The sequence below is a fragment of the Myotis nattereri genome, assembly GCF_964212035.1.
Source record: "Myotis nattereri genome assembly, chromosome: 1".
Classification (NCBI taxonomy): domain Eukaryota; kingdom Metazoa; phylum Chordata; class Mammalia; order Chiroptera; family Vespertilionidae; genus Myotis; species Myotis nattereri.
The window spans coordinates 228910215-228934897 of record NC_138075.1 but is presented as its reverse complement, the minus strand read 5'-3'; the positions used below and the strand labels follow the sequence as shown (position 1 = coordinate 228934897).

The 24683-nt window shown below is 63.1% G+C and overlaps 1 protein-coding gene across 3 annotated transcripts in view; it reads left to right on the top strand.

Annotated features, from left to right (window-relative positions):
• ABLIM2 (actin binding LIM protein family member 2) overlaps positions 1 to 24683 on the top strand; it is a 104819-nt gene that overhangs the window by 27918 nt on the left and 52218 nt on the right. For all 3 annotated transcript variants that reach the window (XR_013996029.1, XR_013996030.1, XM_081091869.1), the window contains exons 2-7: positions 2360 to 2503; positions 7681 to 7864; positions 12841 to 12956; positions 15988 to 16114; positions 19220 to 19313; positions 23833 to 23920. Coding sequence is in view for 1 of the 3 variants with exons in the window: in XM_081091869.1 (XP_080947995.1) it covers positions 2360 to 2503; positions 7681 to 7864; positions 12841 to 12956; positions 15988 to 16114; positions 19220 to 19313; positions 23833 to 23920 (753 nt within the window). In the remaining 2 variants the exon portion in view is untranslated. The remainder of the gene's footprint in view (positions 1 to 2359; positions 2504 to 7680; positions 7865 to 12840; positions 12957 to 15987; positions 16115 to 19219; positions 19314 to 23832; positions 23921 to 24683) is intronic.

Below are 24683 nucleotides of genomic sequence, written 5' to 3'. Positions count from 1 at the left end.
TCGGGGTGCTCCTCCCGGGAGGAGCACTGGGTCCTCCATCCTAAGGGCTTTAAGGGTGGAGATTTTTTGTGACATTCACACTCCAGACAGAAATCGTGGCCAGAGCTGCCCATCGCTGTCTGGGAGCCGCGTGGAGAGAACTGTGCCATGCGCGGTACTGGTCAGTCTGGCCGCGGCCACGTGCCAGCGGGGCCACCTCTCTGGGCCTCGGCCGGCCCAGCAGCAGCAGCAGCACTTACTCCGCCGGCCGCTGTAAGGGGTGGGGCCTCTGCGAAGCCCCGTGTGCATGGCGGACCTCCGCGATCGGGCAGCTGCAGGAGGAGTGAGCCCATCTTTGGGGTAAAAGGCCCATGTCACCGCCCACAAGAGTCACAGGCGTGATCCCAGGGCCAAGCCGGCAGATGGGCAGGTGCGGGCCGGCCGGATCACCTGCCTGCACCCCTTATACCTGCACCCCTTATACCTGCAGGGAGACAGGTGTCTGTCGCCACAATGCAGTGTCTATGTCCCACCACCAGGGGGCAGCACCCTGCTCTCACCCTCACAGGCCCCAGGTCCTCCCAGGAAACCATGTCTTAAAGCAGCCCCCCTCTCCCCACCCCCAACCCCATACAGCTCCAGGAGCCAGGAAACTGGTGATTCAGGCCGTGGGATCTTGACAATGACCAAGGCTGTTGGTGCTGAGCACGGAGTGTCTGCTGCACCCTGGGCTGACGCATTTTTGTTCGTGGCCCTGGCACCTCCCGGGCAGGGGATGTGGGTGGAGGGTGGATGCACAGACAGATGGAAGTCTGGGAGTTCCGGGCCCCAGCAAGTCGGAGGAGGGGCTAGGGCTGCACCCCAGGGTCTGACGCAGCCTGGGGTGCCTCCAGGCCCCAGGGCTCTGGCACTGATGGGGGAGGTGCGGGTGGGGGGCGGGTGACGTCCCCCCTCCCCCACCCCCCGTGCGCACTGGGCCGTCTCCAGCAGCATCAGCACGTGCCTGTGTTCTTGTGGAGATGAGCACGTATTGTCCTTTGTGTGCCTGGGGGATGAGACGATAACAGTGGGCGAGCCTGGTCCCCCCGCCCCCACAATGTCCATTTGACCTCCGACCTGGACTTGGTGGCTGTCAGCCCCCTGAGCCCGGCAGCGGGCTGTGCATGGCGGGAGCTGGCACTGTCTGTCTCGCCACGGCTCGCTCCCCACGGGGCGTCTCAGGTTCAAGCCCAGAGCCTCACCTCTGCTCCTCCCGTCGTGTTGTGTAACCAAGGAGGCGGCCTCTGCAGTTACTCTATAGGGAGAGGGAGTGTGGGCATGCGATGCTGCCGGCATTTACCCAGGGCTGGGCCTGCCGCCGTGGCTCCCGGACTGCAGGCCGAGCTGAGCGCGGTCTCCTGGCTCCTCTGGGAGCGCCAGGCGGGCACTGACGCCGGGCCCCGTGCCACCGGCCTCCCTTCCTGCACCGCGTCTCCAGGCAGCGTGGTGCCCTGTCCCAGACAGCTGGCACCCCGCTCCCCGTGGGGTATTCAGAGCCGCCTCCTCGGAAGGCCTGCTGTCCCCAGCGTGGCCCGGGCCCCGTGCCGCCGGCCAGGGCAGTGACCGCAGGGAGGAGAGGAGCCTCGCTGGCCGAGTGGGCTGTCGGAGGTGGGCTCCGGGGGGAGGGCAGGCTGGAAGCCGAGGGAGTGATGTCCTCCTCTGGGGATGGGCCTGGCAGGCCTGGAGCCCTTCGGTGCCAGTGCTCAGCAGGCGTGGCTTTGCAGAACTGGTCCTGAATGAGAAGTGGGCCCAGCCCACTCGACCCTGCGTGGGCCTCTGCCGCTAACCAGGGTGACTGCGCGGGGAGAGAGTGGGTCCCGGCCCCGGCTTCCCCGCCCGGCTCTGCCACGGGCTGTCCCTGTTGCTGCCCAGCTGCCTGCACCAAGCGCCTCCCTACACCTCCTCATCTCGGGCACAGCAGCAACATCCAGGTCCAGGTCCCGGCACAGGAGGAACGAGGGGCCACAGAGGACTGTGCTAGGTGCCTGCCTTCGAAGGGTGCTGGGCCCCTGGCTGCAGAGGCCTGCACAGCTCCCCGGTGGGGTTCTGAGGCCCTAGGACCGGGGCCGTCCCCAGTCAAGGCTGCAGGGGCAGGGCCATCAGGGGGAGGTAGTGATCTCCCCGTCCCTGCAGGTGTGCTCACAGGCAGGGGGCAGGAGCCCCTCATTGGGGTTGACCACGTCCGACTCCCATGGGCCCCCAAGCAGAGGAAAGCCTGTGCCTGATGCCTCTGGGCCTGTGCTGTGCAGGGGGGAGTGGGGGAGCCCTAGTCCTTGCCCTATTCCTGGCTGCTCGCCTGGTGCCTGTCTATCCCCCGTTAATGTGGCTCCTTTCCCCACAGTGTCGGAGCCGCCGGCGGCCCTGGGCGCCCTGGAGAAGCCGCCCGGCTCGGCCATCCTGTGCACCACCTGTGGGAACGTGTGCAGGGGCGAGGTGCTGCGGGTGCAGAGCCAGTACTTCCACCTCAAGTGCTTCGTCTGCAAAGGTGAGTGTCCGGCCCGCCCGGCGGCTGCGCCTCCAAACCGGCTGTCAGTTGCCATCGGCTCACAGGCGTGTCTGGGCAGCGGGCAGACCTGGAGCCTGGAAAGCCGGGTCCAGAGCCTTCCTATGGCAGTGCCATCTCATCAGTGTGGCCTGTGCCACCCACGGGTGTGACAGGAGTCCCAGGGGTCTCCTCACGCAGCTGCACCCTGTCGAGGACTCAGGTCCAGGGGCCGAGCAGTGGCCATGGGGGCCCAGGGTGGGTGCTGGTCCCTGCCGTCCTCCGTTAGCTGTGTGGGGGCGCGGGGCCCACGCCGGGCCACACGCGGGCCCCGCCTGGCGTAGGAAGAGAGCATCGCCATTCGTGCCGAGTGAAATGGCCTTCGTTGTCTCTGATGGTAAAGAGCGTGAGTGATACCAGCCATGAGATGAAAGTAAAGCAACGCGTTGTGAGGAGTCCCACCAAGAGCTGGGCCCGCCTGCTTCTCTCTCTCTTTTTTAAAATAGGTTTTTATTGATTTCAGAGAGGAAGGGCGAGGGAGAGAGAGAAACAGCAATGATGAGAGCGAATCGTTGGTCGGCTGCCTCCTGCACACCCCACACTGGGGATCGAGCCCACAGCCCGCGCTTGTCTGGGGCGGGATCCCAGGCCTGCCCCTGAGAGAGCGACCGCACCTGGTCCTCTGGGGTGTCCACGGCGGCGGCGCCTCCTGGGTGAGCGAGGCAGCAATGAGCCCGCGCCCGAGGACCTCTGCCTGCTGCCAGCATGCCGCTGCCCTGGGCTCTGTGTGCAGCTGTGCGTGGCCCACTGTTTGGAGTGAAAACTGGAGGCCCCCGTCACGACTCCCCCCTCCTCCCTCCCAGGGGAGGGCCCTGAGCCAGCCTGGAGCCTCCGTCCCTGGAGGGTCACAGTCAACGGGCAGACCCTGGGTGGCTGGGGGGGCCAGTGACTCAGAGAGGATGGGCATCCCCACAGCTGCCCGACCCTGGGACCCTGGGACCCCACCCCACCCACCCCTTGCGGGTGCTGCCCCTCCGTCTGTGGGCTTGGTGGCTGCCAGGGACGGTGCTGAGTGTCATGATGCCCCTGAATTTCCTGGGTCCATCCTGGCTCCCTGGTGAATGCCCCCCCCAGCTGTCCCCCAGTCCCCCCACTCCCTGCCCTCAGGCAGGTGTTAGGGTTCTAGGCGGGGATAGGGGCACCCAGAACAGAGGCATGGGGTTCTGTTTGGGAGTTGAGGTGAGGGTACCAGGCACAGCCTGGGAGCATGTTTTCTGGGAGAGGATGGGGCGGGGGCGGTGCTGTGCTGGGGCGGTGCTGGGAGCGGAGCCGTGAGCATTTCCGTGGGCAGGAGCACAGTCCACCTGCCCCTGCAGGCGCTGCCACTGTGAGGCCTGGAGTGAAGGGGACACGCAGCCGGGAGGTCTTCCTGGAGGAGGTGACCTGCCTGTCGGGCCTGGGCCCTGCCTGCCCGAGGGGTCCCTTCCCTTCCTCGGAGCCCCACCCGCCGGGCGATGTGTCTGGCTCAGTTTCCCTCCATAACGACCCGTCGGCTCCATCCCCGAGAAGCAGAGCTCGTCAGGCCGCTGCTTTAAAGCCAGAGAGGAAGTGCCGTGTTTGAAGGGCAGTTGTTTGTAGCGCGAACCTCAGCAGCACGTAGAAGGCGTCGGCGCCGAGGACGGAGCCTCACCGGGCTTGACCCTCGGGGTTTGGTCGGATGTGGGACCTGCCCCGGTGCCCCTCCCGCGTGTCACAGGGAAGATGGCGCTGCCCCCTGAGCTCGCCTCCGCTGAGGACTGTAGGATCCAGGCCAGAGCTGCCCTGGGCCGGCTAGGGGAGGGTGCACAATGCCTGCGCCCTCGCCTTTGGGGTGTTCCAGGCCTTCGTGGAAGACCCCCCCCCCCCCACCAGGCTTACAGCCCCAGGGAAGCTGCGCAGAGGGCGGCATCCGTCGGGCACAGCTTGTCCACAGCCTGACCCCGGCAGGGTGAGCCAGGAACCGGGTCAAGCGGGAGAACCGCGGGAAGTCACCGCGGGAGGGGCCTCCGATGACACGCCCGTTATTCCCGGTGGCGAGGCCGAGGCCGAGGTCAGGATAGAGCAGGCAGCACAGCCCACCAGCCGGGCCAGCTCGCTCCGCTCGGGGCGAACCCCCGGGCCCTCTGCTCCATGCCCTGCCGTCCTCCTGCCCCAGCACAGAGGCCCCTGACCACTGGGGCTGCGTCAGGCTCCGGCGAGCTGGCCTGGCTCCAGCGTTTACGGGGAGTCATGCTGCACACACGTGTCTGTCTCTGGAACATGCATGTCGAGGGCGGAGGAGCGCTCCCATGAGATACGCTCCCCACCGTGCCCGCCCACATCTGCCCGGATTCCGGGTGCGCGGCCCACGCGGACCAGGCCAGCCCTCTGCTGTCAGCATTTGCGCCGATCCCACCCGGGCACCCGGCCAGTCGCTTCCCCAAACCTCTTCCCTGAGTCCTTCCGACAGCCATGCCAGGGGGGCACCGTGCACCTGTTTTACAAATGAGGACTTTGAGGTTCAGAGAGGCTAAGTGACTTGGCCCAGGTCACACAGCGGGGAGAGCGGGAGTGAGGGCTCCAGCCCAGGCTGCCCGTCTCTCCAGCACCATCTGCCCCAGGGCTCATTCCCCGCAGGGCCGGTGTGGCGCTGCAGCCAGCGCCGGGGCCGGCCGGCCGCAGGGAGCCTGGTCACTTCCTCCCGGGGCCAGGAGATCACTGGGTCAGAGGGCGGGGCGGTTTCCACATCTTTAGAGTCAGTGCCATATGGTGTTCCAGAAAGTGCCTCCCACCACGCCACCCCTCCTGACCACTTCTCGTAAATGCCAGCAAGTGCCACGGGCTGACACGCAGGCTCACCCCGCTGCTCCGCGACCCCTGTGAGGCACGGCAGTCCGACAGGAAGAGAGAATACACTAGCAATGATCTTAATTAGGATTTTCTCAATTATCCCTGAACTTGGGCTTCTAGCAGGCCTGTCCGTACCAGAGCACAGCAGCCGAGGTTCGATCGGCAGCCACGTGACCGGCAGGAAGTGGCAGCTGCCCTGGGCAGGGGTGACGAAGGCGGAGGCGGCCTCGGTCCCTGTCCTGGCGCTGGTGTGGCGGAGACTCACGTTTCCATGGGGCACGAGGTCCATTACACACTTCGCCCTCCAGGGGGCAGTCTGGCCGCCATGCCCTTGGGAAGAATAGGAAAACAGCTGGATGCAGAGGCCGGGGTCCAGGGCCTATTGGTGGTGGGGGTGGGGTGCAGAAAAAGGCCATAGATCTCCTGGGAGGCCCGGGGAGCCTGTTCCTCCCGAGGGGGCACATCTTCTGGCCTCTGTCGTGATGCGAGACTCAGCAAAGGGTCCCACTCTCGGGGGTGTGAGCAGGATTCAAGTCCGGGCTCTGGGTGAGCGACATCAGCACAGCCGGCCTGGCAGGTCCCCCGACAGCACTCACGTCGCCCCAGCCCCTCTGTGCTGCACGGTCACCTCTGCGGAGGCCCAGAGGGGTCAGGAGCTTGCCCAGGGGCGCACAGCGTGGCACACGGTGGAGCCGGGGCCCAAATCCAGCGGCTCCCGTGCGGGCCCTCAGCGCTCAGCCTGCGCCTGGCCTGTGCGAGGCGCTGCCCCCCTGGAGAAGAGGAAGGAGGGACCGTCCGAGGCCCTCGCAGCCGTCCCAGCCCACGGCACATGCAGCCCTAGCGCCCGGGAAGGGGCAGGGAGCCGCAGGAGGGGCCCCCCACCCTGTGGTGAAGGGCTGGGCTGGGCTGGGGGCCCACGCGGGGGGGCGGGGGGCGCTGATGGAGCGTGAGCCGAGGGAACGGCTGACCAGACGGAGACTCTGCGGAATCAGCTTCCATGCTCCAGCCTCCCCAGTGCTCGTGGCACCTGGCCTCCCTGGGAAGTCGTCTGTGGTGGAGGGAGGTGGCCGGCCTTGTCCCCGGCTCCCGGGGCTCCACGCGAGGCCCAGGTCAGGAGTGGGGCTCCCTGGATGAGACACAGCTCTCCCATCACTACCGCCCGACCGTCCAGCGCTGCGCTCCAGGCATTTAACGCCAGGATGTGTGCCACGTGCTGTCCTGATGGCTCTGTACTAATCGTCGTCAGGGTAACCCAGCCCCGAGCCTCACTGATGCCTAGAGCCTCGCGACCACGGGGGCTCCCAGGAGACCGGTGTCCCTGCCGACGCCCGAAGGGGCGCGGGGAGCGGCCGGCACCTTCAGTGTCAAGTGCCTGCGTGCGTGCAGCTCTCCCGGATGAAGGGCGCGGGGAGAGCCCGCTGTGTGGGAGCCGGAGGCGGGCTGTGAGTGGCTGGCAGTGGTCTCGCCCTGGCATCTACCTCCCACCGGATGTGCTCAAGTTCAGGGATGCCAGTCAGGCCCTGGCCGTTCTGCTCAGTTTGGCCTGCGGAGCGAAGGGTCCCGGGTTTGGTTCCAGGCCGGGGCACATGCCCGGGTTGCAGGCTAGGTCCCTGGTTGGGGGCATGCAGGAAGCAACCGATCGGTGTGTTTCTCTCACATCAATGTTTCTCTCATCTTTCCCTCTGTCTTCCACTCTCCTAAAAATCAATGGGACAGTATCCTGGGGTGACGATTAAAAACAAACAAAACCCACAAAGACGCCAGTGCTGGGAACCCGCCGTCAGTTAATATTTTAGTGAAAACTCTGAGGTGTCGATTCACAACCATATGAGGGCCACAGGGTTTTTCACGCCTTGAGAGGCCGTGACCTGTGAGGACTGGCCTGGCCGAGGTGCTGGGGCTGCCCGGGGGCGGGGGGAGGGAGTTGGGGGGGGTCTGGGGCCTCCAGCAGAGAGGGGGGTCCGGGCAGTGCTCCCGCTGAAACCCTGCCTGGCTCCCACGTGCCCCTGGGGCGGGAGGGGTGTGTGCGGGTGAAGGCTCAGGGTCCCAGTGGTTGCGTGACCGGCTGCCCTGAGGCTGGGTGCCCAGTCTCCACCCAGCAGAGTCCCCCAGCCCCTCCGCTCCCTGGGCCAGCAGGTGTGTGTTGGGGGCCAGGGGACGGAGGGTTCAAGGTCAGGTGTCCCGGTTCCCTCCTGCGGGGCCTGGCCTTGTCCACGGGTGGGAGGAGTGGGGAGGGTCAGGAGCTCACAGTGCCCTGGGGGGCCCGCCTGGGGGAGCGGGTACCCCTGATGCTGGCCTCGCGCTCTCCCCAGTGTGCGGCTGCGACCTGGCCGAGGGCGGCTTCTTCGTGCGCCAGGGCGAGCACATCTGCACGCGGGACTACCAGCGGCTGTACGGCACCCGCTGCTTCAGCTGTGACCGCTTCATCGAGGGCGAGGTGGTGTCGGCGCTGGGCAGGACCTACCATCCCGACTGCTTCGTGTGCGCCGTCTGCCGGTGAGTGTGGCCCCGGGCCGCTGCGCCCACCCTGAGCCCCTGCGCCCACCCCAGGCCCCTGCACCCACCCCGGGCCCCTGTGCCACCCAGGGCCCCTGTGCCCACCCTAGGCCCCTGTGCCACCCAGGGCCCTTGCACCCACCCCGGGCCCCTGCACCTACCCTGGGCCCCTGCACCCACCCCGGGCCCCTGCGCCCACCCCGGGCCCCTGCGCCCACCCCGGGCCCCTGCGCACACCCCGGGCCCCTGCACCCACCCTGGGCCCCTGTGCCACCCAGGGCCCCTGCACCCACCCCGGGCCCCTGCGCCCACCCCAGGCCCCTGCACCCACCCCGGGCCCCTGTGCCACCCAGGGCCCCTGTGCCCACCCTAGGCCCCTGTGCCACCCAGGGCCCTTGCACCCACCCCGGGCCCCTGCACCTACCCTGGGCCCCTGCACCCACCCCGGGCCCCTGCACACACCCCGGGCCCCTGCGCCCACCCCGGGCCCCTGCGCCCACCCCGGGCCCCTGCGCCCACCCCGGGCCCCTGTGCCACCCAGGGCCCCTGTGCTGCGCCCACCCTGGGCCCCTGTGCCACCCAGGGCCCCTGTGCCCACCCCGGGCTGCTGCGCCCACCCTGAGCCCCTGTGCCCACCCTAGGCCCCTGCACCCACCCTGGGCCCCTGTGCCCACCCCGGGCCCCTGCACCTACCCCGGGCCCCTGCACCCACCCTGGGCCCCTGCACCCACCCCGGGGCCGCCTGGGCTCCCTCCCTGCCTCCCAGTGGGGCACAGCTACTGAGGGAGGCAGGACCCAGCCAGGGACGGCAGGTGGACACTGGGCGGCCGCACACAGAGCACAGCCTCACCAGCCCTGACCCTGCGGCCTCCTCCCCTGCCCGGCGCCCAGGACCAAGCCCTCTTTCCTGGGGGTGCTGAGGCCGGGCCACGAGGCTGCTGGCACGTGGCCTCCTTTGGCTTCTGGGAAGGTTGCTCTGTCTCTGACCCCCGCAGCCCCCGTGGCCGGCTCCTCTCCTGTCCGCGTCCCCCACACATTCCATCTCCCATATTGGCACCTGCTTCAGCCCCTCCTGCCCAGCCTCTGCTGCTCCTTGGCTGCCTGGCATGTCCTCCTGCCTGTACCCCCGCGACACCACACCCAACCACCAGGCATATGTCCCCCTGCACTCCCTGCCTCTCACCCCCGTGACACCACACCAACCACCAGGCATATGTCCCCCTGCACTCCCTGCCTCTCACCCCCGTGACACTACACCAACCACCAGGCATATGTCCCCCTGCACTCCCTGCCTCTCACCCCCGTGACACCACACCCAACCACCAGGCGCGTGAGCCCCCAGCATGGGCAGCTTCCAGGATCCCTCCCTCTCCAGAACCCACCTGGTCACCGTCCCGCTCAGGAGTCCCACCATGGTCTCCATGCTGGGTCCCCTCCCCTCTCCTGCGCTGTCCACACTGCCCCTGGGTCTCCACGCTCCTCAGCCCGGCTGGGCCTCCACAGTCCGCTCCCCATCATTCATCCAGCCGGGCTTTTCCACGTGCCTGCGGGCCAGGCCTGGGAACCTGGACGTGCATCAGCAGACGCTCCCAGGGCTCTGCAGGGAGGTGCCTCCCAGAGCCTCTCCCACCGGGAGCAGTCCCCCCGCCCCCATTGCATCCTGTCCTGACGCTCTCCTGGGCCCAACCTCTCTAGCAACACATCCCTGGAGCAGCCTGATGTGAGCCCCGTGTGGGCAGGGCCGGGCTCATTGCCCTCTGACCGGGCTGCCCAGCACTGCCACTGCGTGGGGTACAGTGACAGATGCAGGGGGCAGACCCAGGTCCCTACCCTCAGCAGCAGGGAGACCGCCTCCCTCCCTCCCTCCACCGCCACCGCCACACGGCTCCCAGGGGAATATCTCATTTCTGGAAAACAAAGAATGAAAACCCGTGTTGCCTGACTAGCGTGGCTCAGTGGTTGAGTGTCGAGAACCAGGAGGTCACAGTTCAATTCCCAGTCAGGGCACATGCCCGGGTTGATCCCCAGTGTGGGCGTGCAGGAGGCAGCCAATCCATGATTCTCTCATCATGGATGTTTCTCTCTCTCTCCCCCTCTCCCTGCCTCTCTCTGGAAAAACAAAACAAAACGAGCTATTCTGCTCTCCTCGCTGCCTCATCACACCCAGTTTAACAGGAGGCTTTTGAGCGTTTTCCCAAAGCCGTTGTCTGTATTACGGCAGGTGCACCGGACAGAAGCGGGAGCTTTGTCGGGGACGCGGAGAGGGCGGAACAATGGCGGGGACCGTTTCTAAGGCGTCCCTGTGTGTTACCCAGCACGCGAGGGCCAGTGTCCCCCAGGGCTGTCTCAGTGTCTGACTTCCGGGCGAGTTGCTTGGAGGCCAGGGCTGACGTCATCACAGTGGCTGAAAGACCACCTCTGGGTCATCTGCCGTGTTGAGGATAATAGCCGACAGCTGCGTCCTGCTGGGCTTGGGCCCACCATCCACTGTAAACAACGAGAAAACTGGACAAAAGACCCAAAACACCTGTTTGCAGATGTCGGCGCCCAGGCGGCTGAGGACTGAGAGAAGGAGGCCAAGGAATGGAGCCCCGTGACCGGCCTGGCCTGCTGCCCGGTCCCAGGAGGGGCCACTGGGCAGGGCGTTCTCGCTGAGCTGGGAGACGGTGACCTGAGAGACCGAGCAGCATGCAGAGGGGAGAGAGCTGCGCTGGACAAGAGCTCCGGGAGCTGTGGAGGGGCCGTCGAGTCCTCATGGACACGGAGGGCATTTCACAGGGTGAGGCAGAGAGTGACCAGGTTGCTGTAAGCGAAGCAGTTCCCAGGCCTGGAGGCCGTAGGTCCTGGCCAGGCGGACAGTCCTTGCTGAATACCCAGGCACGCAGCAGGGACACCAAAAGGGCCATCCACGCCTTACCGGTGGGACGGAGCCGACAAAGTGCAGGGAAAAAACCTCAGAAAGGTCAGGCTGATGCACAAACCAGGTGACCGCCGCCAAAGCAAAGTCCAACGCTCCCCGGAGGAAGGAAAGGAAGTCCCGCCTCGGCCACGTGAAATTGACAACGTTCAACTTCCCCTCAAATGCCACCGTTCATAAGAGGAAACCAAAGCACCAGGAAGCCGGAGGGAGACCAGCCGTGGCCGCGGGCCCAGGAAGGAGAGCAACGGGAGCGGAGCGCACAGGCAGGGACTCTGGGACACCTCCTGTTGTCAGCCGGCGTGTAAAGGAAAGCATCGCATAAGGAAGAGTCGCAGCAGATGCTGAAAGAAACCACGTGGAGCTTCTAGAAGTGAAAATGACAGTTTCTGAAAGGAGCGATTCCCTGGAAGGAAGGAATGAGCAGGAGGTTTTGCTGAGGAAAAGATTGGTGAACTTGACATAACTATAGAAACTATTGATCTAAAGCAAAGAGACCAAAAAAAAGACTGAAAATGTGAAGAGAGACCGGGTGGTCTGTGGATATAGATCTGTCTGTCCCTCTAGGTTGGGATGGGGAGACCCAGGGGATGAGAGAAGACTGAAAAAAATTAGAAGAAATGAAGGTTGGAAAATGTCCAAATTTGATGAAAACTATAAACTCATGGTTCCAAGAATTTCATTGAACCCCATGCAGAATAAACACAACAAAAACCTGCCAACTCTAACACAATCAGATTTCTGAGAAACAGTAATAAGAAGAAAATCTTAGAAGCAGCAAGAAAAAAAAAAACACCACCACATTATGTACAGTGGCATCTCTATATATAAAAGGCTAATATGCAAAGTGTCCCCACGGGAGTTCGACTGGGAGACCGGGAGTTCTGTCACTTGCTATGACATGTGCTTACCACCAGGGGGCAGCATGGAACAAAGGAAGGCCCCAGCCGGCAGTGGGCAGTCAGGGAAGGGAGGCCCTGGCTGGCAGCGGGAAGGCCCTGATTGGCCCTGGTTGCCGGCCAGGCTGAGGGACCCTATCCGTGCCCAAATTTCATGCACCAGGCCTCTAGTAAAAGAATGACTGTGGACTTCTCATCTGAAACTATGTGCACCAGAAGACAATAGAACAGCATCTTTAAAGAGCTGAAAAAGTCTATCAAAAGAAAAAAAACTTAAAAAATGAAGGCAAGACCGGTTAAGGGTATGGCGTTCTTTTGGGAGGGTGATAAAAAATGTCCTCAAATTGATTATGGGGATGGTCGCACAGCGTTGAATACTCTAACAACCTTTGAATGGGATGTGACTGTTAAGAGTGTACACGAATAAAAGGGTCAGTAAAGCAGTCAGTCAAAAAATGAAGACTTTCGTAGACACACTAAAGCTAGGAGAATTTGTTGCCAGAATCCCGCACCTGCAACAAAGTTAAAGGAAAATTTTCAAGCTGAAGAAAAATGTCAAAAGACACCGAGGAGAGGCAAAAGCAAGCCACCGGCTGGTAGATAATGTATATGTCATGAAGCACTGGTGTCCAAAATACATAAAGAACTTCTGCAAGTCAACATTAGAAAACAAAAAAAAGAAAACCCTATTAAACAGTGGGCAGATGGGTTTCACCTGTAGTCCACAAAAAATGTATGTGAGAGGCCCCCGGACACCTGGGACGAGCTGGGCATCGCCAGTCGCCAGGGGAGGCAACTGGGAATTATGATGAAATACCGTCACGGAGCCACCCGAATGGCTGAAGCAGATGGAGGGTGTGGCGCGTCGGTGCGGGTGTGGAGCAGAAGGAACTCTCAGACACTCCTGGGGGGAACGCGGAGGGGTGCAGCCTCCGTGGAAAGCAGTCTGCCGCACACACACAGCGTGTGACCCCGCACTTCCGCTCCTCGGGGCTCGCCGGCACTCTGCCTGCTGGTGCGGATGAGGGCACGGAGGCTCAGGTGTCAGGGACAGGGCGGCACTGGGTGGAGGGGCCTGGCGTCCTCGGCCTGGGAGGTCCCTGGGGGAGGCGATGGTGTGTGTCTGGGGTCCTGGCTGGTCATTCCTTCTCTTGTTTCAGGTTGCCCTTCCCGCCCGGGGACCGAGTGACCTTCAACGGGAAGGAATGCATGTGCCAGAAGTGTTCCCTGCCCAAGTCCGCGGGTGGCAGCACGCACCTGTCCCAGGGCCTCTGGAGTGAGTGGGCGCTGAGGGCGGGGATGGGGGCGGCTGGCACTGACCAGAGGCGGGGGATCATAAGGAAGGGAACCGGGATAGAAATCTCTGGTACATTCGTGCCGCCAAAACTTTGCACAGGCTGTGCCCGCTGCCCTGTGTGCCACTCCTGCTTTTCACCCACCTCCCTTCTTGTGTTTGGCCCAGCTCTGGCCTACCTCCTCCAGGAAGCCCCCCTGGCCTGCTTCTCGTTCTCTGCCTCCAGCTCACTCAGCTCCCTACCATTAAGTCCAGGCCATCTAGAAACCCCTTGGGAGAGCCCTTAAAAGAGCATCGAACTCTGGGCTCCTGTGGTCAGGGCTGCACATCGCAGGAGCCAGGCCAGGGTGTGTATGTAATAGGTGCTCAATACGTGCTTCTGGCATGCAGAAGCGGGAGGTTGTTCCTATAAAAGCAGGAACGCCAGCTGGCCTGTGGGTGTGGGGCAGAGTGAGAGCAGGGCAGGCGCAGGCAGGTGCTGGCCTCTTCCAGCGCGGGTGACTCTTCGGGACCAAGAGGGATGTGGGGACTGGGCTGGGGCCCCGCGTTCCGGGCCCTGCTGCTGCCAGGATCCCGCTGCAGAGGTGGCGTGTTTGGAGCCCACCCTGCGTGTGAGGTCGCTGTGGTTTCCCAGCACCAGGGCCACATGGCCTGGGACAGAGCGGGGGTTCCTACTGATTTCTGGAGCCAGGCTCTTGCCCACGTGGTTCCCATTCATTCACTGTGCACACATTCATTCCACTTGGTCCCCCAGCCTGGGCAGCGAGTGGAGGAAAGCCCCTTCCCTCAGGCGCTGGATCTTGGAGCTCGAGTCTGTCTTAAAGTCGTTTCCCAAAGTTGCATGTGGTTTGAGCGGTGTGATAATGTGGAGAAGCTAGAGCTTGCCAGCAGCCCTGGGACTGTCCTGGCTCTGGCTGGAGGGTACACCTACTGCCCAGGCCCAGATGCTCCACGCCTGGCAGGCAGGCCTCTTTCCCAGCTCCCGGCCCAGTGCATGCAGTCAGCACTCAGCCACAGCCCAGTGCATGCAGTCAGCATGTGCAGCCATGGCCCAGTGCATGCAGTCAGCATGTGCAGCCATGGCCCAGTGCATGCAGTCAGCATGTGCAGCCATGGCCCAGTGCATGCAGTCAGCATGTGCAACCATGGCCCAGTGCATGCAGTCAGCCTGTGCAGCCATGGCCCAGTGCATGCAGTCAGCACACAGCCATGGCCCAGTGCATGCAGTCAGCCTGTGCAGCCATGGCCCAGTGCATGCAGTCAGCATGTGCAACCATGGCCCAGTGCATGCAGTCAGCATGTGCAACCATGGCCCAGTGCATGCAGTCAGCATACAGCCACGGCCCAGTGCATGCAGTCAGCATACAGCCACGGCCCAGTGCATGCAGTCAGCATACAGCCATGGCCCAGTGCATGCAGTCAGCACTCAGCCACGGCCCAGTGCATGCAGTCAGCACTCAGCCATGGCCCAGTGCATGCAGTCAGCATGTGCAACCATGGCCCAGTGCATGCAGTCAGCACTCAGCCATGGCCCAGTGCATGCAGTCAGCATGTGCAACCATGGCCCAGTGCATGCAGTCAGCACTCAGCCATGGCCAAGTGCATGCAGTTAGCACTCAGCCATCACCCAGTGCATGCAGTCAGCATGTGCAACCATGGCCCAGTGCATGCAGTCAGCATACAGCCACAGCCCAGTGCATGCAGTCAGCATACAGCCACAGCCCAGTGCATGCAGTCAGCATACAGCCATGGCCCAGTGCATGCAGTCAGCATGTGCAACTATGGCCCAGTGCATGCAGTCAGCATGTGCAGCACGGTCCAGTGCATGCAGTCAGCACCCAGCCATGGCCCAGTGCATGCAGTCAGCACCCAGCCATGGCCCAGTGCATGCAGTCAGCACCCAGCCATGGCCCAGTGCATGCAGTCAGCACCCAGCCATGGCCCAGTGCATGCAGTCAGCACTCAGCCATGGCCCAGTGCATGCAGTCAGCATACAGCCATGGCCCAGTGCATGCAGTCAGCATGTGCAACTATGGCCCAGTGCATGCAGTCAGCATGTGCAGCACGGTCCAGTGCATGCAGTCAGCACCCAGCCATGGCCCAGTGCATGCAGTCAGCACCCAGCCATGGCCCAGTGCATGCAGTCAGCACCCAGCCATGGCCCAGTGCATGCAGTCAGCACCCAGCCATGGCCCAGTGCATGCAGTCAGCACTCAGCCATGGCCCAGTGCATGCAGTCTGCATACAGCCACGGCCCAGTGCATGCAGTCAGCATACAGCCATGGCCCAGTGCATGCAGTCAGCATGTGCAACTATGGCCCAGTGCATGCAGTCAGCACTCAGCCATGGCCCAGTGCATACAGTCTGCATACAGCCATGGCCCAGTGCATGCAGTCAGCATACAGCCATGGCCCAGTGCATGCAGTCAGCATGTGCAACTATGGCCCAGTGCATGCAGTCAGCGCCCAGCCATGGCCCAGTGCATGCAGTCAGCGCCCAGCCATGGCCCAGTGCATGCAGTCAGCACCCAGCCATGGCCCAGTGCATGCAGTCAGCACCAAGCCATGGCCCAGTGCATGCAGTCAGCACCCAGCCATGGCCCAGTGCATGCAGTCAGCATACAGCCATGGCCCAGTGCATGCAGTCAGCACCCAGCCATGGCCCAGTGCATGCAGTCAGCACCCAGCCACGGCCCAGTGCATGCAGTCAGCACTCAGCCACGGCCTAGTGCATGCAGTCAGCACTCAGCCACGGCCCAGTGCATGCAGTCAGCACTCAGCCATGGCCCAGTGCATGCAGTCAGCTCTGCCACGTGGGAACAAGCTTTGTGATTTGTTTTCTACGTGATTGCCCCCCTGCCCTGTAGCAGGGTCCCCTCAGCACAGCAGCCGGACTGTCCCCTTTCTCTGCTCCCTGGGGCACTCTAACTACTATAGGGGTGTCCCGAGACCCAGCGGTGAGGCTCCCCCTCCTTTGGGCCCCAGCGATGACGTCTGTGTTCTCCTCTTCCCAGGTTGTGGGGGCTGCGGCACAGAAATCCAAAGCGGCCAGTCCCTGGTGGCTCTGGACAAGCACTGGCACCTGGGCTGCTTTAGGTGCAAGGCCTGCGGCAAGGAGCTGAGCGCCGAGTACATCAGCAAGTGAGCAGCGGGGCGTCGGAACGGAGCCCCGGGGTCAGCCTCCGTCTGTCCCCTGCCTTCCACCGTGCTCATCCCTCCCGTCTCCACGGTTAGACAGGAACCCGGGCTGGGACTGCGTGTCTGTCCCCACACGGCGCAGCCTGGCTTCCCTAGCGGGGTCTGCAGACTCCACCGCCATTTGTTTTGCGGATGGAGCAGATGCCGTGCTCCCATCTTTGACTGTCACACGCCTCCCGCGCCCATCCTGGGTCGCCCTCCCCGGGAACCCGCCCCTCGCCGCGCTGGCTCTCCTGCACAATGCAAAGTGCTGTGGGCCGCCAGCCCCGCGTGAGGGGCCAGGGCTGAGCAGCCTCGGTTGTCACGACATGACAGTGCTGAGACCTCGCCAGCACCGGCCGCACAGGGCAGCTCCGCAGCGGGCCACACGGTGCTCCCCGCGTGCGCTCAGGAGGCCGATGGCTGGTTTCGGGGGAGGGAGCTGCTGGGAGGCCGTGGCCCTGCACGGGCACCTGGTTTGCCGACGGCGTGCATTTAATCCAGAGCTCAGGGGACAGACAGGCGAGTCCCCGGCACAGGAGCGGGTGAGGGTGCAGCGCACGGTCTCGGGCTCAGAGCGCGCAGCCAGGGGCTCTCTGCGCAGCTCTCCTGGAGCCTCCGCTAGTTCTGAAGCCCCGACGGATAGAGCAGTGATGGCGAACCTATGACACGCGTGTCAGAGGTGACACGCGAACTCATTTTTTTTGGTTGATTTTTCTTTGTTAAATGGCATTTAAATATATAAAATAAATATCAACAATATAAATCTTTGTTTTACTATGGTTGCAAATATCAAACAATTTCTATATGTGACACAGCACCAGAGTTAAGTTAGGGTTTTTCAAATGCTGACACGCCGAGCTCAAAAGGTTCGCCATCACTGGGATAGAGCATCACAGGAACTGATCATGTTAAAAGAAGTCCTGTGATAAAACGGCACAGGATGCAACACACATGCATGCTGGCACGCACACACACATGCACATGCTGGTGCACACACATGCTGGCACATGCACACACATGCTGACATACATATACACTGGCACATGCACAGACATGCATATGCTGGTACACACATACACTGGCACGCACACACATGCACACATGCTGGTACATGCACATACACACATGCACTGGCACATGTAGACACATGCACACACGCACACATGTGCTGGCACACACATACACTGGCACATGCACACACATGCACACATACCGGCAATGCATATATGCTGGCACGTGCACATGCATGCACATGTGCACACACATGCTGGCACGCACATACACCGGCACATGCACACACATGTACACATACTGGCACATTCACACATGCACGGGCACATGCACACATGTTGGCACATGCACACCCATGCTGGCACACACATTCATTGGCACATGCACACACACGTGCTGGCGCATACGTACACTGGCACATGCACACACACATGCTGGCGCACACATACACTGGCACATGCACACACACATGCTGGCACACACATTCACTGGCACATGCACACACACATGCTGGCGCACACATACACTGGCACATGCACACACACATGCTGGCACACACATGCACTGGCACATGCACACACGTGCTGGCGCACACGTACACTGGCACATGCACACACACGTGCTGGCGCACACATACACTGGCACATGCACACACACGTGCTGGCGCACACATACACTGGCACATGCACACACACATGCTGGCGCACATGTACACTGGCACATGCACACACACGTGCGCAGGAGGTGGACCCTTGTCACTTCCCTGGTGGCCTCATCCTCTGATTCTGCAGGTGGTCTTGCTGGTCTGTTTTCTTTCTTTCACCTGCATGTGCCTGTACACTTATCTCAGGATAAAGCGTTTTCAGAAGCCCCCTGTGCGGGCCGGGCCCGGCCCCTCGCCACCTGCGGCTCCTGTCGAGGTGAAGGGAGGGTGACTCAGGCGGCCTGGCAGACAGAGTGTGAGAATGAACGAGCCGCCCCGCCCCCGAGACCGCAGCGGCCCACACTGCGCTGTGACTTAGCAGCCTCCAGACTGTCCCAGAACTGAGGAGGAGGGCGCCTTGGTGTTGCCATGGAGACGTCATCTTTGAACCTCTGGGGTTTGCTGCACATCCACCCATTCGTGGGGAATCGCCGGGCCCTGAGGTCGGCGGCGTTTGAAAGTGGCTCCTCTGGCCCCATTTCTACCTCCCTGTCCTGTGGGCCAAGGCTTCACCCTCGGGGAGGCTGTGCAGGCAGAGGTGCCCCTGCAGCCCCGGGCCTGTCCCCCCAGCAGGCTCTTCCCTCCCCTCCCGCAGGCACCCCGTGACTAGAGGAGGTTGATCACCATAGTAACTGCAGTCACTTTTAAATGAGCTCCCAGCCGGCCGGCGTGGCTCAGTGGTTGAGTGTCGACCTATGAACCAGGAGGTCATGGTTTGATTCCCGGTCAGGGCACACGCCTGGATTGTGGGCTCGAACCCCAGTGTGGGGTGTGTAGGAGGCAGCCTGTCGATGATTCTCTTCATCATTGGTGTTTCTCTCTCGCTCTTCCTCTTTTCCTCTCTGAAATTTTTTTTAAAAAAGAGCTCCCGGTTGGGCAGATGCTGGACCCAGCGCGGTGCCTGCGTGATCTCCCGTCCATGAGCCGCACTCGGGTGGGGGCTCCATGTTTACGCAACCTGCCCCGGGCTGCCCACATACCCAGGAGCAGTGCCCCAAATGGTGTCATTCGTCACTAATCCCACCACCACCACCAGCACCTGGCACAGAATAGGCCCTCTGTCAACCTCTGGGGGCACCACCGCCCCTTACTCTGCCGCTGGGCAGGTGGCCCCAGCTCTGTGCACCTCAGTTTCTCCATCCATGAAATGGGACCATCTTCGTGGTTCCTCGTGGGGCTGGTGTGATGGCGGAGGCCGTGCTCCCGCCTGCGGAGCGTGGAGGGTGGTCCTGTCACTTGGAGGAGGAGGCAGTGTGTTTGTCCCTCTGCCACAGCCCCTCTCACAGGCGAGGGTTGTGGGCGTCGGGGTGCTGGGATGACCCCGCCCATCCTGACCGCCTGGCTCGTTGCAGGGACGGGCTGCCCTACTGCGAGGCCGACTACCACGCCAAGTTCGGCATCCGCTGCGACGGCTGCGAGAAGTACATCACGGGGCACGTGCTGGAGGTAAGGCCCACCCCATGGGTGCTGGGCTGCCCGCCTGTGAGGATCGGGGGGCCTCCAGGTGACCCACAGTGCTGTGTGTTTGTGCAAGAATCTGTACCAGAGCCTTTGCCACCTTGTCCTCCCCGCTCTGCCTGGGGACTCCTGGGAGCGAGCCACCTCCTCCAGGAAGCACTCCAGGGCCTCTCTCCTGTACCCTTTACGAGCTGCTCGAGCTGGAGAGGTGTGAAGGACAGAGACCCTGTCCAGCCCTTGGGCCTAGGTGGGGAGTCTGAGGCCTGGAGGATTGAAAGCGAGCTCAGGAGGCAGGGCTGTGTCCTGGGGGAGGAGCGGAGGGTCTGGTCGCCTGGCAGGCCAGGTCACAGCGCACTTGCAGGCCGGGTCCCCCGGGGCTGCCTGTGCGCTTCTAGATCCAGGCGGCAGCCTCACGGCGTCCCCCCTGTGAAAAGAGCACGTCCTAATATCTGGTGACGGAGAGATGTGACTGGGTGCTGGGCACGCGGTGCCATATACAGATCTTGTAACAGAGAAATGAACGCCCTGACACCCAATGTGCATGTTGGTGCTCAGGTGTGTGACCCTAGCGGCTTCCTGACAACCGTGGGCCCTGCCCCTGCACCCGGGGAGGGGCCGACCTGTCCCAGCCCCGCTGCCTGCCTCGCCTTCTGGCCCCATGGGAGGCTCCGGAAATGTCCTCAGGGACACAGGGACAGGGCCTGGGAGCTGTCCCCAGCTCAGTGCTGGCCAGGGGTACCTGCTTGGGGGCGGGATCGGGGGCGGCAACCAGCAGGCCTCCCTGGTAGGCCTGGAGGCAAGGGAAGGCGACCCTTGTGCAGAGTGAGCGTCCCCGTGTTCGATTGCAGCCGAGCACAGCGTGGGGTGCGGTGTCTACACCGCCCCCGCCCCACCCCCCCATTGCCTCTGCGCGCTGGGAGGCACAGGCCGGGCTTTGCTCCCGGCCTGCGGGAGGCTGAGGACCTCCGGGAAGATTGATGCCCTTGTTTTCTCAGCCGGAGCCGGGCTGGCTGCGTCGTGGGCTCTGCGAGCTCGGAGCTCCCTCCTGGAGGAGAGGCGGCAGCGCGGGCGGCAGAGAGAACCTGGGGGGAGACGAGCCACTTGGCAGCGGCAGCGGAGAGCAGCCGCCACGGTGGCTCCACCTGAGCCCGCCGGAGCGTGCCGGCCCAGCAGTGCGGGCAGTGGCTCCTGGGCAGCGGGTGGCAGGTGCGGGACCTGAAAGAGAAGGGGAAGGATCTGGACCCCTGGCTGCAGGGTGAGGCGGGCGGACATCCTCGTGGCCACTCTGCCCGTCCAGGCCGGTCCTGGGAACAGGCCCTGGAGAGGAGCCGTGGGGTCGGCTGATCGGACTGGGCTGTGGTGCCAGGACCCCGGCAGGTAGGCAGCCCGGCCAGGTGCCCCGAGGGCTGGTGGGGATGCCAAAGGCGCCGTGCGGGGCTGCAGGTGGGGGGCTTGCAGGGAGCAGGGGCAGATCAGCCAGGTGTGAGGCCCCCCAGGCACCTGTCACCCCCTGCCTCCCGTTTGCCCTCAAGATGCTGGTCAACCAGAGCCAGAGTGGGAGAGCAGCCAGGCCCTGTCCTCACTGCCAGCAGGAGCCCACGGCCTGCCCTGCACCTGGTCTGCGTGCCCCAGCAGAGTGCCACCTTCGTGCTGGCACCAGCAGCGCCACTAGCCGTGCAGTGCGCATCGGGCGGCAGTGGGCGCTTCCTTCCCCGCCTCAGTCTCCCAAATACGAGGCATCCTGTACCCAGTTTCCCGGGTCCTGCAAGTCGGGTGTCTGTCCTGATGGGCCTGCTCCATGCTGGATGCAGGGGGAGGACCTTGTGGGTCCTGCAGGGCCTGGGAGATGCCGATGGCTGGGGGCCTGGGAGGGACCGAGGTGCCTGGGGGCAGAGGTGGGTGCCTGGAGCAGCCCCCGCGACAGCGCTGGGCTCCTGGGATGGAGTCGCCCAGGGAGAGAGCTGGGAGGTGCCTGGGGAGTTGCCAGGACAGCAGTGCAGCCAGACCCTCCGGACCAGCTGAGTGAGGAGGAGGAAGTGCTGGGTGAGGGGGAGGACGTGCTGAGTGAGGGGGAGGACGTGCTGGGTGAGGGGGAGGCCCGGCTCAGACCCTGCTGTCACCCCACCGCACGCCCACTTCACTCTCGATTTTATTCTCGGTAGAATTAGCTGCAAGGCTTCCCTGCACAGGTTGGCGGGGGGGCGGTGGCAAGGATGGGGTGCTGCTGTCTGAGCCCCTCCTGTGTCAGCAGCCTAGCTGTCCCCATGGCAACGAGAAGGCAAGTTTCCTCTGGGACCCACCAATTCCTCCCTCCCTCCCTTTAACCCTTCCTCCCCACCCTCCTCCCTCTATCCTAGCACCTCCCCGCCTCCCTTCCTTCCTCTCCCTCAATCCACCACTCACCTTACAGGTTCTTCCTGGACACCCACGGGGTCCCGGCGGGCTGGGGGCTGCCTTCCTGAGAAGGCGGAGAGGGTCCCCGTCTGCCTTGCAGGGGACCCCGTGCGAGAGGGGCCCGCCCAGCCCACTCCCGCCTGGTCATCCGTTTATCTGCTCACCCGCCAATGGGCACTGGGTTGAGCCGCTGTGAACTATGCGAGGGCCGTGTGGACCTATGTCTTCATTTCTCTTGTTCTGGCCTCTTCGTTTGTCTTATGTTCCTGGGAGGGGCGCTGCTGGGTCACGTGGTAATTCTATACTTTTTCGGGGACCTTCCCACGATGCACAGGGCTTGCTGTTTCTCCACGCGCTCCCCAGCACGGGCTGTTCTCCAGTTGGTTCTGTGCACGGGCGCCTCCTGGGGTTTGGGTTACACCTCCGTAGTGACCCCGATGTTGGCACGTCCAGTACCTTCGTGGCCACGTGGACGTCCTCTTTGGAAATGCCTGAGCCCTTTGCCGTGTTCAGCAGGACTGTGGTCACCTTGTTCTCGGGCTGGGGGGCTTCTCTGCGCACCCTGGGTGCCGAGCCCGCTCAGGTCTGTGATGGCAGATGTTTCCTCCTGTCTAAGTCGCCTTCCCACTTTCCTGGTCAGTGCTGCTGCTCACGCCTTTGGTGTCCTGCCCGGGAATCCACTGCCCCGGGGGGCCGTGCAGAGGGACCCCGTGCTTCCTTCTGAGCGTTGATACGTTTAGCTCGCACAGGGGGCCCCGTGGGGGCACACTTCACGGCGTGTGTCACCCCCAGCGGCGCTCGCCCCGACGCGCAGCTTGAAACGTGTTCACAAACGACACCGTGTAACCGGCCCTCAGACAAGAATGTGCGAGCACCCCGACACCGGGGCCCCCAGCACCCCCAGGGCAGCCACCGCCCGACTCTAAGAGTACTTGAGTTTTGTAAAGAGGGAGCCTCCTCCTTAGTGTCGGACTGTTCCAGGCCCGTCTGGGTTCTTCTCGCCACACGCGGGGTCACCTGGGGCCTGGTCCCCGCCGACAGTGGGGGAGGGGGAGGGGAGAAGCGAGAGGCTTGTGATGAGTTCACCCCGTCACTCACTCGCTAGGAAAGTGGTTCTGACCCAGGGAGAGGCAGTGGGATTCCTCCCGTTTCAAAAAAGAGTGAACCACGGGGCCAGCATCCGCTTTTTGTTTTGAATCCTCACCTGAGGACCTGTTTTCCATTGGTTTCTAGAGAGAGTGGAAGGGAGGGAGGAGCAGGAGAGAGAGGGAGAAAAACGTCGATGTGAGAGAGACACATCGACTGGTTGCCTCCTGCCCCGGCCGGGGCTGGGGAACTTGCAACTGAGGTACGTGCCCTTGACCAGGAATTGAACCCGAGACCCTTTGGTCCACGGGCCGATGCTCTATCCACTGAGCCACACCAGCCAGGGCCAGCATCCACTCTCAGCCACAGGCTGCAGGTGCCACCCCCCGCCACCCCTCTTTACTGTAGGGGTAAGAAATACTCCCTATAAAGTAAGGCGATATTTTGAAAAAAGTATTTTGGGGCTGATTTGGGTTTTATTTTGTTTGTTTTTTGGCACCATGTAGAACTAAGCCAAACCAGTGACTGTAATTTGTTTAGGTCATTTCAGTACTAACATTTAACCTAATTTAATGGGTTTTAAGAATCATAAGTCATAAACGCTAAGCGAGAAAATCGAGTAACTAAGAAAGGTACTCATCATTCTCCCCTCAGCTCCCAGGCCCCTGCCCCGGAAATAATGCCAGCTTTGCCCCTCCCCGTTCCTCCTCCTCCTGGGCCCCCAGGTGCCGAGGTGACTGGCTGGCCCTCTGCCTCGGGGGGTTGGGGGAGGGGGGGGTTGGGGGAGGGGGCCTGCCCTTCGACTGCTGAGCCGGAAGCTGCTGAGCCAGCGGCGTGGCCAGGCCTCTGTGCCCAGACGTGGTTCCCAGCGGGCAGGGCAGAGCCAGCTGGCACACACAGTGCCCGGCACTCCCCGATCGGCTCTGTGGACTCCCTGCCCGGCAGCATGCCCGCTCGCGTCCCCAGGCACCGGCTGCACCCCCGCACCGGCTGCACCCCCGCAGGACCCCTCGCTCTGTCCCCACAGGCGGGCGAGAAGCACTACCACCCGCTGTGCGCGCTCTGCGTCCGGTGCGGCCGGATGTTCGCCGAGGGCGAGGAGATGTACCTCCAAGGTAAGCGTGCGCACCCGGGGCAAGGGACCAGCATCTCCCAGGCCCCTCCCACGAGCTGCGTGTGGACGGAGTCACGTGTGTTCTCTGCTAGTTAGGGGGCCCCACGATGCAGGGGGAGCAGGGACAGGGCCCAAGCAGGCTTTCCTGAGGGGCTTGCAGGACAGCGGGCGGTGCTGGGAGGCAGAGCCCAGGGGCCCTAGTCTGCCTGGGGCGGGGGTGGGGGGCAGGATGCTGCTGGGATTGTCCCAAGAGGCCTCGGGGAGGATGGTCAGTATCGAGACCCATCTCTTTAAAATATTTTTTTATTGATTTCAGAGGAAGGGAGAGAGGGAGAGAGATAGAAGCATCAGTGATGAGAGAGAATCATGGATCGGCTGTCTCCTGCACACCCCCCACTGGGGATCGAGCCCGCAACCTGGGCATGTGCCCTGACCGGGAATTGAACTGTGACCTCCTGGTTCGTGAGTCAGTGCTCAACCCCTGAGCCACGGAGGCCGGGTGAGACCCGTCCCTTTAGCCACAAGTTCTTTTTTCAATGATCTCTCTGTCCCCAGCGTTGGGGCCGCCGGGCAGGGCCGCACACTGCCCCGCAGACGGGCTGTGTGATGGCATCATGTGCCACACAGGCCTCCCTTGCTGAGGCCGAGCCTCTCGGGGTGATGTCAGCCGGATGGCCGCGTCCCCGACACCCCCTCTTGTTCCTCCAGTCCGCGCTGCGGAGCCCGTGAAAAAGGTCCTTTGCGCCCCTGCAGCAGGGCCGGGC